Source organism: Camelus dromedarius, chromosome 14 (genome assembly GCF_036321535.1).
Source record: "Camelus dromedarius isolate mCamDro1 chromosome 14, mCamDro1.pat, whole genome shotgun sequence".
NCBI classification, from domain to species: Eukaryota; Metazoa; Chordata; class Mammalia; order Artiodactyla; family Camelidae; genus Camelus; species Camelus dromedarius.
In genome coordinates, this window is record NC_087449.1 from 49,444,315 (window position 1) to 49,456,894 (window position 12,580).

General features: G+C 39.0%; 1 protein-coding gene across 20 annotated transcripts in view; it reads left to right on the top strand.

Annotated features, from left to right (window-relative positions):
* The first annotated feature begins 5,812 nt into the window (after positions 1-5,812).
* Positions 5,813-12,580, top strand: part of PUM1 (pumilio RNA binding family member 1) — a 117,345-nt gene continuing 110,577 nt past the window's right edge. For 13 of the 20 annotated variants that reach the window (XM_031464553.2, XM_064493831.1, XM_064493832.1 and 10 more), the window contains exons 1-2: positions 5,813-5,925; positions 10,288-10,661. In XM_031464553.2, the coding sequence (XP_031320413.1) occupies positions 10,299-10,661 (363 nt within the window). In that variant the 5' untranslated portion in view covers positions 5,813-5,925; positions 10,288-10,298. Of the gene's footprint in view, positions 5,926-10,287; positions 10,662-12,580 lie in introns of those variants that run through there. The other 7 variants (XM_064493835.1, XM_064493840.1, XM_064493836.1 and 4 more) reach the window with 2 other exon arrangements.

Genomic DNA, 12,580 nt, shown 5'->3' on the forward strand with positions numbered 1-12,580 from the left:
CTCTTTCCTCTTGCAGTTTTTTCTGTTACACTACTGTATTTGGAGGATGTGTTGCTGATATATAAAAGTTTATATATCTATAATTCATGTTTTAGTGACTTTTTCACCAATATATAATGCACTTCTTTACCATTATGATACATATATCTTTCCTTAGGTTCATATTTAACTGTTATTTATTTTAAAGTGTGTTTCTTATAATTTCATCCAATCATAGAGTTCTGATCATTTATTGGTAAGTTTAACATATTTATATTTATATTTATTGGAATTACTCCTAAGACTTTTCTCCTGCTGTAATATTTTATATTTCCTATTTACTCTATTTTCTCACACACACACACACACACACACATACACACACCCACACACTTTTCATTATGAAGTTTTCTTCTGCTGGTTTGAGTGTTATAAACGCTATTTTATTTTTTGGTTAATTGCTTTAACCTTAAAACCTATACTTATGTTTACTTAATTCTTGTAAATTTCTAAAAACCAAAAATCTGTCTGTACCTACATCTTCTCCTAACAAGCCAATGCTTCTGCATCTTTCTCATACACAATTGGATTCCTCTGTGAGATCATTTGTGATCATGTTGTCTAGAATTTTAGTTCTAGGATTTTATTATTAAACTTTCTAATTCTCTTTTTCTTTGGTATTAGCTTTTCTCTTTCTTTCTCCTTCTTTCCCTTTCTTTCTTTCTCTCTTTCACCAACAGTATACTTTGCTTCCTCCATTTCTTGCATATATGGAATTTGCCTCAGTTTTGTTTTCATAGAGGCTTTCACAACGCCCTGATTTGACCCCATGTCTCTGGAGGATGGGTGAAAGGACAGTGACTACCCCATCAACCCTCATGTACATACCACTTTTAAGTTTCTTCAGGTTTTTCTTGTTTACAATTCACAGGGATTCTTGAATCTGTGGCTTTATTTTTTCATTAGTTAGCTAATTTTTTGTTAGGGCAAATCAGCCCTTTCATGTCAAATGTTTCTTCTGCCCCACTCTTTCCATCTGGTCCTTTCAGTTCTCCAGTGCCCTGTACATCATTCTCTCCTCTATAACTCTATCCTTTCTCTATTTTCTATCTTTTTGCCTCTTTATGTTTTATTCTGGATATTTTCTTCCTACCTCTAAGTTTACTAATTCTCTCTTCAGCTGTGTTTAATCTTCTGTTAAACCCAATCCATTGGGTTATTGATTTCTATTATTTTACTTTTTGGTTATGGATTTAGTTATTGTGTATACTTCCCACTTTTCTGCCAGAATTACCAATCTTCCATGTGTCTTCTTGAACATCATAATTTGATGACTACAAAATGACTTTCTTTTGTGTCCTTTTCAATTGTGTTTTGTCACTGCTGTTTTCTTGTTCATTTTATCTTGTCTCCTAGTATGTGTGATGATTTTTGTGGACTGAATATTATATTTGCATAATTGTTCACAGAAATAATTTAAGCTGTAGGACAGTGATATATTCAACCAGGGAGGCTTCAGCTGGTACTTGGGCACTGGCACTCTGGGATCACTTTAAGACAGTTTCAGGATTTGAGATGGTTTAAAACTGAGTTTCAATCTTTGTAAGAGCTTGTTGGGGGAAGGTAGAGCTTAGAGGTAGAGAGTTTGCTTAGTGAACATGAGGTCATGGTTTCAATCTCCAGTACCTCCATTAAAAAAAAAAACCCCAAAACCTAAATAAACCTAATTACCACTCCTCCCAAAAAATTTAAAAAGAGCTTGTCTACTCACCTTTGCTTTTAGGATACAGTAGTCCTTTGGGATCTCAATCCAGAGTGAGAGTTGTTTACTAGGTATTTCTCTCTTAGTAGGTTCTGGACTCCAGTCTCTGTTCCCCTAACTACCAAGGCTGTTGTAAGCACCATTCAGCCTCTTAGTTACCGCTCAGGAAATGCCCCACCTGGAAAGGTAGTCCTATTTGTGTGGTTTATAGTCCTCAGTTTCTTTCCTTTCCCAGATCCTGGCTCAATAATCATTAACTTACTAACTTTCTAGTGATTTCTAGAAAAGATTTTTAGATTTTTTCCAGTTTTTCTAGTTTTTCTGAGTGGGAGAGTTGGTCAGAATTACTTAGTCACCAATACTGGATGCCCAAACCCTCTTTCACTCCTACCCTCCTACAGGAAAAGCACTCTAATAACTGAGGTTTGCTAAGAAACAAAATGACAATGGAAATGCTAACAGTGTAACAGTTACCCAAGCATGGAAACAATGAGCGGAAGTGCCACCCAAGGGAGAGTCTACAAATGTACAAAAACACAAGGGAAACACAGTTGAAAAGGCAACTGAAATCAACACTGATAACAAAATATCTTTTAGAAAACTGGGAGTGTCTCAGCTTTGCTTGAGAATACTTTATATTCAGCTTACAAATATCACATTATAGGAACTTCTACAAGCCAATAGAAATTGGCTGTAAGGGAGAATGAGAGTCCGTAGAACTGAACAGCATTTGTCCATTCTGGGATTTGTTCTCAGCTGTCAGGGTGGCCGGATTTGCTGATTCACCAGAGAGCCTCAGACCATAATTTGAGAAACACTACCAAATGAAGAAAGAGGTACCTTGAAATTCTTGAACCAATGTCTTCTGAAAGGGCTTTTGCTAAAGGTTTCTGTAGAGAGTGCTATTTTCTGATTAGGTTACAATGGAATGGATTAGGCTTCTACTGATTAGATTAAAATCACCCTTCTCAAATCCACCCTAATCCTCATCCCAGGTCAGTTTGATTAGATTTTTGGTTTTTGAAAACTCCCAAAGATTGCCAACATTATCTGTTACTTACGGGTTTAACTGCTGAATTGTGAAGATTTTGAAGATTTAGCAATGATTTCGACATCCTCCTGACCAGACAACTCTCACCAAATAACCTTAGATAACATATTTGGATAAATGCTCATCTGGTTCTGTAACATCCCCAAACTCAGTTTTCTCATTTTTAAATGGGAATAATCATGTCCACATCATAGATGTTTGGAGGAGTTTTATTTTATTTTCATCTTTTTTGAAAATTTTCTGAATTACTTTTTTTTTTAATTTTTTTTTTTTAATGGAGGTGCTGGGGATTGAACTCAGGACCTTGTGCATGCTAAGAATGGGCTCTACCACTGAGCTATACTCACCCCCCTGGAGGAGTTTTAAATGAAATAATGCATATAAATCTTAGCACAGTACATGGCACACAAGTAAGCATTTAATAATAGGACATTTTATGAGTTTGTTGAAGGTGATGCTCTGATAGTTTGGGGCCTGGCAGGGCCTCAGGGCCTCAGGTCCTGTGAGAGCAATTCCTTAAGGGAAAGCAGGGCTGGTATTCTTTTGGGATTACAGCATTTGAAAGAGGACAGGCCTGAATGGGGTGTGGCACCATGTGACTCCGGGTAAAGTGATATTAGAATCTCTATGCCTGAGTAATGAAAGCTAACTCTTAAAATTAGGGAATTAATCATGGATCTCAGAATGAGTCCATGCAGCACAGAGCCTGGTAAAGTTCTGGAAATTTTGTCATTTTGTAGTTTTCTCATATCTGCTGTTTTCCTCCTCTCACATATTTTTCTATTATGGCTGCTTAGCATGTTATACAGTCCTGGCCCCGTGGAGCTAGATGCTTTATCTGCTTTATCTCACTTAGTGCTGTTACATTAATCTCATGTTCCAGGGGAGAAAAACAGAGGCTCAGAGAAGTAAAGTAAGTAATTTCTGGTCTGGCTTAAGAGCTGGATCTCTGAATATAACGTACTACTTTTAGGGTTGCTGAATGAGAGTTGTTGCTCTGGATGGCTGTTGAATTCATTCATTTAACAAATCCTTAATGAGCAATGACTTCATGCTCTGCACTCCTGTTGGTCTCTGGGGATTCAGAAATAACTACAAGACTACAACTACAATAAAACAGCTATATTTATCAAGTGCTAATTCTGGATCAGGCACTTTATGTGTATTAGTTTATTTAATGGTTGTAACCATCCTTGTGAGAAAGGTATGGATACCCTTATTTTGCAAATAAGGGAGCTGAGACTCAGGCACTTCTCCAAGATCACACAGCCAGGAAGTAGCAGAGCTCAGTTCTTTAACTTCCAAGTCTCATTTTCTTTTTCAGAAATAAAAAATCTCAGTTTGTGTGTGTGTGTGTGTGTGTGTGTGTGTGTAGGTACTGATGATTGAACCCAGGACCTTGAGCATGCTAAGCATGCACTCTACCACCAAGCTATACCCTCCCCTCTCTAAACCTCAGTCTTTTAAGTAAAAATAACATAAAAAGTAATGTATACTCAATTTAAACAATACAAGTGCTGATTTTCTCACAAAACTTGCTAAAACAGGGTATTAATAATCATTTAAATTTTTGCCAGTGTATTTAATAGATGAAAATATATTTCAAAGTTGCATTTTTAAAATTACTTTTCTTTTTTATAGCTTTATTGAGATATACTTCACATACCATAAATTCCACCCATTTAAAGTGCACAGTTCAGTGATTTTTTAGTATATTCTTGGAGTTGTGCAGTCATCATTACAGTCTAATTTAAAAACTTTTTTGACACCCCTAGAAGAAACCCATACCTACTAGTGGTCTCCACCAACCACTCCCCTCCAGCCCTCAACCCCAGGTTAATTATCTTTTATGTGTTTACTGGCCATTAGTGATTTTATGTATGTTTTGGATTGCTTTTTTTCTAGTTGATTGGAGAAGTTCTATATTTTTCATGAAGAGTAACCATTTGTCTACCACGGGTATTGCAATATTTTAAAGCTATTTTCTCATATGTTCATTGATGATGTTTAGATTTCTTTCAAATTTTAAAATGATTTATTAATTTTGCAACATTATGAACATTTTCCCTCCTCTAATTACAAAGCTCCCCTCTCCCCGGTCTTTTATACTGTTGTGGTTTATCTATGTTTTTAATCTTGGGCTTAGTTTGAGATACAATAACTATATCATATCACATACTACTCATTTGAAAAGTCACTTTAATCAAACGGCCAAATTTCTATTCATTTTTGGAACTGGACAGAATAACAGGCAACACTGAGTGAGTGCTTACAGACAAGATCAGCTTTGTGTCTTTGGTTTTGGTTTAATGTTCTGCCATCGCTGTCTTGAAATTCGTTAACAATTTTGAACAAGGTGCCCCCGCACTTTCATTCTGCGCTAGATCCCGCAAATTCTGTAGTGGGCCTGTTTACAAGTCCCAGACACTGTACCAAGCACTTCACATTATTAAATGTAATAACCAACCATATTATTCCACTTAATCCTCAGGGCCACGCTGTTAAGTAGCAAAGCTCATTTTCCTCTTCACTTCTACAAACGGGGTAATGGAGGTAGGAAGATTAAATAAGGCTACAGAGCCAGAAAGCTGCAGCAAAGGGGCTGGAACACAGCATGTCACGCCAGAGTCTCGGAGTAAGCGTCCATTAACCCTGCAGGCTGTTACAATCGGGGGTGGGAAATTGGGAGGGCGCAAGGGCGGGAAGTGCTGTCGCTAAGGTCACTGCTTGGACCCCGCGCGCACAGCTCCGTGCGGTGCGGGACCGGGGGCGGCGCGCCGCGGGCGCTCCCGTGCAGGCCCGCGAGACTCCGCCTTCTGCCTTCGGCGGCGCGCGCTCGCCTAGCGGGCGGGCACTCGCGCGCGCAGCAGTTGTGTTGCCTGCGAGTTTCCCAAGTTCACACAGGCCCCGGGTTGGCATGGCAACCAGGCAACCTGTTCCAGAGCCGCCTGCCTTCTCCGCACATGCCGCTGCCATCGCCCGAGCCGCGGCCCGAGCCTATCCCATGATGCACCGCGCCAGCCCAGTCCCCAGTGGGCCGCCATGTTGTCGGAGTGAAAGGTAAGGGGGAGCGAGAGCGCCGGAGAGAGAAGATCGGGGGGCTGAAATCCATCTTCATCCTACCGCTCCGCCCGTGAGTATCCGCACCCCGCCGGTCCCAAACGCTGCTCCGGACCCCCTGCGAGCAGACTATCCCTTTGTATTGGTGTTTGAGAGCAGTTGGGGGGTTGAGAAGGGCTTTGGAAAAGCCGCCCGGGCCCTGGCTGAGGCTTCTCACTCGCTGTTCCTCGTACATGTTTTGGAGTCAGCAGCAAGGCCCCTATTGTTATCAAAGGAGGGAGGGGGTGGGGAGCGGGGTCGAAGCGAGGAAAATGCTGGAGGTTTAGGCCCGGACCCCGGGCACAGACGTGCCTCCGCATTTCTGCTGGGCCCCGTTGGAGCCCCCGAAGATTGATGTTGCCATTCTGGTTGCTTTTTTGATGGGTTTGCGAAGCCCCGAGTCTTCTGTGTGGCCATGGAGTGTAATTCTGTGCCACCCTGGATTTCTTCGACTTCTTGAGCTTCCGTGGCAGCGCCGAAGCAGGAGGAACAATAAATCGCTTTAGAAGCAGCCAAGGCCCATGTCTGCAGGCGAGACCCACCATGGGGGAACTTTGCGAGCCTTAAATGTAAAGAAGTAGGCGATCAGGAAGTTTCAGATCGCTTTTTAGGCTCCTGGGTGCTTGTGGCCTTTTGTTTCCGTGAGAGCTTGTGTTTTTGGTGGGTTCTTCCTCTTTGAGCCTCCCTGTGTTGGTGCGTGTCTGTCTTAACTCAGAGAGGGGTTCACCTCTCGGTAGTAGGTAAACAGATACACAATACTAGATAGTTTTAGTCCTCACAGACGTTCTCGGTAAACACAGATCACTTGTTATATTTGTCAGTACCGCTCCCACGTCAAGTAAGGAATAAACTCCGGTAACTTTTTCCCCCCAACTATAGTCCCAGTCCTCCCCCACCCCCGCCACCCGCCTTCCAAAAAAATCCAGACACAACATTATCAGGGAAGGTTTTATCCTCCCCGTAACTTGAAGGGTTGTTACTCTTCATTGTTCAATTAAGAAAACACTGTTCTTAGTTGTGGATTTCAGTTCCTTCACTTACTACTCTGTCTGGGATTAAGAATAGCAGTTTATGAGGCTTTTTTGGGCTCTATTTTAAAGTCAGCTACTTCTGCAGCCATAGGTTTGTAGTTTTAGTTATTTGTTTGTTTTATGAAAACACATCAAAACTCACCAAGACAACCCTCCTCCGAGAGGTGGCTGCTGCCAATGCAGTTTTAGTAAGCAAAGTAAACATTTTGACCCGTTGCTAATTTTAACTTTATAAGACACTCTTGGGGGGAATCTTTGGAAAATACTCACTGAATTACGAACTTTTTGAAGTAGCATTTTACCTTGGCCACATTTGAATTAATTGTCCAAGGCCGTGGCTTTTTGAAGTTGCGTTTGAAGTTTAGTTTGGGTCTGAGATAAACTGCTTTAAAAATAAATTAATGCTCACAGAATTTTTTTTTTTTCTTTCAGTGTGGTAAAAGTAAACACCTTTTAAACCACAAAGCATTTCGGTAAATAAAAGGCGAGCTGTGGAGATAGATTAAATCGTGTTCCTTTGTTTGAGATAAAACCTATTAGTGATAATTCAAAAAAACAAACAAAAAACCAAAACACAAACCCTCAACTTTGATGTAAACAGTTTGAAAATTGTGGAAGAGTAACTAGAATCAGCACTTATTTCTAGTTGCTTAAAATATTTCCCCCCCCCCCCCCGGGTATAACCTTTTATTCTCTTTATTAAAAAATTTTTTGGGGGGATCAGTTTTATGTTGTGAAAATACTTATTTTTATAAGGTGCCATTTGTTGAAAAAGGCACATTTCAAGTGCTACACATGTCTTTTTAGTGGGTTTGAGAGTTCTTTAAAAGGCATCGGCAATTTAAATGTTTTCTAATATTTAAGTAACTGATTTCTTAATTTTTATGCTGTAGTTGCCAAGATATTACAAAACTATCCAAGACACATGTTAATTGCTTAGGTATTTGCTCAGTTTCAAAATGTCCCTTATGCCAGGTTTTCTCTTCTTTGAGGAACTGCCTTGCCTCATTAGGTAAAGCAGGAAGTCTTAGGGCATACAGATAGCTTTACAAAAGCCAATTGTTTTGTTTGAACATTTTTTATAGGAATCTCCCTTTCCCACCCCATGCCTTGATAAAATGAAATTGTGTTCTGTGTGTTTCAGTAGTGAACGTCTTTTTCATATGGAAACTCTTTTTTAGATAAGTATTATGGCAAATCTTTTATTTCAGAAAAGATTGCATGTGCTATTTCAGGGTTCCTTTTAGGGACTGGAGGTTCATTGCCTTAACTGGTGGTAACTGACATCTTGGGGTCTCATCATGGTGACTTTAAATTTACCAAAAACTTTTATATCTGTCATTTTATTTTGATTAAAAAAAACCTTGTGAGTCATAGAGGAAGGATTTCTTCCATTTTCTAGATGAGGAAACAGGCTCAGCGAGATTGTAGTTTAGTGGGAAAATTTGTTTTGGGATTCCTGGTTACCTCTATAACAAAGACTGTTAGATTGATCCTCCCTTGTAAAAGCAACTGAGATTGGCTACTATTAGTGATAAGAGGGCAGTGAGTTCTTTTGAAAATTGAACAGAAAGGCATTAGGCTGTTTGGTATTTTGTTAGGACCTATGGTAAACACAGCTATGACTTTCTGGTTTTGGTACTTAAGCATGAACACAATATTGTTCATGAAAGCAGAAACTGAAGTCTAGAAAGCTGGGCTACAGTACCCTAGTAAGGTTTTGATGGATTGGAATTGTTAACTGAAACTAGGCATTTCCAAATTAGGCTTTGAACAAATTACAGATTCCATTGTGTCATCTTACTCCTGGCTTCAAAGCATGAATTAGTTGTGAGAAGCAAATATCCTTTTCAGGATATTTATAGGATAAATCTTTTATTTTTTTCTATAAATTCTTTATACATATAATAAAGAAATAATCTAATAGATTTCTTATCAATCTTGTAAGTTTGTTTTTGATTTGTCACAGTAGGACTACAGAGAGAAGACATTTGTAGCAGTGGACTCTTGCTCTTGATGGCCTTGAAATTAGACTAATGGCTACGGACAGGGGTGTGTTCTAGTTGGTAGCTGATAATACTTAGTAGCATTTTTTTTAAAGCATCCATGGGCTGATACCAGTTCTATGTTACATGTAGTATTTGATTTTAAGAAACTTAATTGTAGTGTTTCATAGTAGCATTTTGGAGATTTTTGATCCTTCCAGAGCAGAGAAGTAGATGGAAGTGAGAGAAATAGTACCTGTTTTGGTTTACTGGGGTGTGGTAGCAGGGGCTTGATGATAGAACGAATTAGGCTTGGCTGCAAACAGATTGAGGTTTGAATCCCTTCTTTGCAACTCACTAGCTGAGTGGCCTTGGGCACATCACATAACTTTTCTGTCATACCTAAGTGTTTTATCTATAAAACAGGAATGATTAGAAAATGTCTGCAATATATTTACCACACAATTATTATTGTGTTGAAGTATTTCTTTTTTTACAGTGAGACTTTTACATGAAAAATGGTTGAATTTGGTTTGCTTTGGTGCTCGGAGTCAGAGTACTAATGGAATAATACTATGATTACAAGCATATTTGTAAATTATGGGTAAAAATTTTGGGTTTATTTTTCTCTTGTACAGCCACTGAGAAGAAGTTTCAAGCTACGAATATTCTGTTGCTATTCTTGGTCAGGGGGCCTTATTGATTTTTCAAAGGAACATCCTATGAATATGTCGGACATTTTAAAGGGTTCTTTCAAGCTTTAGATAATCTGAGTCATTGCTAATTATATATGGGGTTTGGATTTTTGTTTAGTTTATTGGCATATGTCTGCTCCAGCTGTGAAGTGATATTTTATAAAGCTCTTGTTCATTTAAAAAGTACCTGAATGAGGAGGGTATAGCTCAGTGGTAGAGCACATACTTAGCATGCAAGAGGTCCTGGGTTCAATCCTCAGTACCTCCATTAAAAAAATAGTAAATAAATAAACCTAACCCTCCCCCCGCCAAAGTATCTGCAACAGTTGGGTTAAGGTATAAGTAAGTTGCTTAGAGGAGTCATTGATTGAAGTTGAATTCCATATTACCTTTGGTAACAACATAAATTTTCCTGAAGTTGCCATATTGAGTCTTGATCTCAGTATCTTGTCAGAGTGCCTGCCACCAACTCCATTTATATACACATACACACCCAGCAACTTAAAAATAGAGATTTCAGGTTAGAAAATTGTTTATATATTATAAAACATTTAGCTGTTTGGTAGAAACAGGTTGTAGGTGATATATTGGAAAAGGTACGGGGCTCACATTTTTATCTTGGTGTATATCAAGTTATGTTTTAAAAAATGCAAATCTTAAACACTTGTAACCTGTTTGTCCTTAGGTGTTGGTGGAATGAGCGTTGCATGTGTCTTGAAGAGAAAAGCAGTGCTGTGGCAGGACTCTTTCAGCCCCCACCTGAAACATCACCCTCAAGAACCAGCTAATCCCAACATGCCTGTTGTTTTGACATCTGGAACAGGGTCGCAAGCGCAGCCACAACCAGCTGCAAATCAGGCTCTTGCAGCTGGGACACACTCCAGCCCTGTCCCAGGATCCATAGGAGTTGCAGGCCGTTCCCAGGACGACGCTATGGTGGACTACTTCTTTCAGAGGCAGCATGGTGAGCAGCTTGGGGGAGGAGGAAGTGGTGGAGGCGGCTATAATAATAGCAAACATCGATGGCCTACTGGGGATAACATTCATGCAGAACATCAGGTAAAAAAAAGTTCACTATTTCAGCTTTGAAACTCTTTCATAATCACTGTGCACTTAGGATATCTGCTTTCAGTGAATGTCTTTAAAAGCTTAAATTGTTAATGATTTCATTTGGTATAAGCTAAACAGTCACTTGTTTTAAAAGATTATTGTTGTAATGTTGTCACTGAGTCATTCATTTCTCATTCTGTTGCTAAAGAGCAAATGACCAATTCATTTAAAAGTATTCTTAAGATTGTTTTAATGTGCACATTGCATTTCTGGGTATTCCTTTTTTTTTTTTTTTTAACAAAGAATACTTTTTTCCCCCTGACATGTATTCTTTTAAGACTCACTTGTGCTGTTTATAGGCCAAATACGTATTTTAGAGCCTTTCCTGTTGGGTATGGGTGACTTTTGTTTTTAAAATATTATAGTTGAAAGTAGTAGGAAGTTGATTAAAAAAAACCAGCTGCTCAAGTGAAATTTATTTGAAATGAAACTGATATATCTAATGTTTTGTGTCAGAGAAGAGTGGTTGTGGCTTTTAGGTTTTAACCATCTTCATCCTCTTGTTCTAAGCACTTGTTTCGTCCAGCTAATTTTAATATGCTTACTTTTAACTAATCCAAAATCATAGCTGGAATCACAGCATATTTTACTGAAAAAGAGTTTAGCCTGATCTATTTTCCGACTTCCTAATAGTGAAGAAAGGATTAGAATGTTTTAATCAGGCTATTTTTTGGAATTGGGTATAGGTTGAATTTGCAGAGGTTTATTTTACATTGCCAGTATCTGAGTAATAGCTAGCAAAAAACTGATATGTTTTATGAAGCCTCCTGTGCTTTCGTTCTGCTTCAGAAACAGATCAGGCACAAGCATACTTGCAAATCTGAATTCTCAGTTGTGGTTCTCCTTGACTCTTCCAGAATAGGCAGCCGGTGTACCATACATAGCTCTTTACCCTAGTAGAAGTGAAGAGGTGGAGTTTATCTTAGTCCACTGAAATTTGTTGAGCACATTGATTGTAGGTCTTTGGTTTATTGGAACGCTCATCAGTGTCAGTGCTGCTTCATAAGTACCCACTATGTGCAGGTGAGGGATATAAGAAGTATGAGGTATAGAGGGCTTCTTGTACACTTAGGGTACGTGTAATGTTTATTAGTAGCTATTAATTAAGGCATTGTATGTATTTCCTATTTACTTGGAGTCTTGGAGGTAAAGATCAATATCCCAGTCCTTAGTATTGGCGTATAATAGAGCTTCTGAAGAAAGTTATTAAATGCTCGAGTCCCCCAATCCTGTTGACCTTAAAACAAAGTTGGGGAAGGACATTGTCACAAAAATAAGGATCTTGAATGCTAGGCTAAGATTTAATCCAGTAGGCAGCAGGGTTTTTTAGTCAACATGTATGGAGTGGCTTTTATCCAGTGGTGCTTTGGGAAGATTAAGTTGGCAGTAGGAGATTGGAGTGGGTAGGGGCTGAGACTAGTTGGATGACTACTCTAACAGCTCTGCTGTGAGCAATGGAAAAGAAGGGATGGGACTGAGAAATACGCAGAATTTGGTGATTAAATTAGAAATCTTAGGTCCCTGGGAAAATGAAGTAAGAGGAAAAGGAATAGAGGGGAATCTGGCTGGGGACAAATTTAATAGTATACATGTTGAGTCTGAGGTGTGGGCAGCTATATATGTAGAGTGAAAGGAGGTGTTTGGTTTGGATGGTGTCTGTGTAGGAGGCAAAGGTGGAAGGCCTGTAATTTTTGTCTTATTTGGCTAAACATTGTTAAAAAATCATGAATATTGGTTTTTAAGATACATATTATAATCTATATTGCAGATCTATAAAATCTTGCATTTTCCTAATGATAGGCTGATGGGTAAAAGCTGAAAGGAGAGTTAGAGTGCTTGGCCTGTCCTTTGCTAGGTGGGCAAATTAA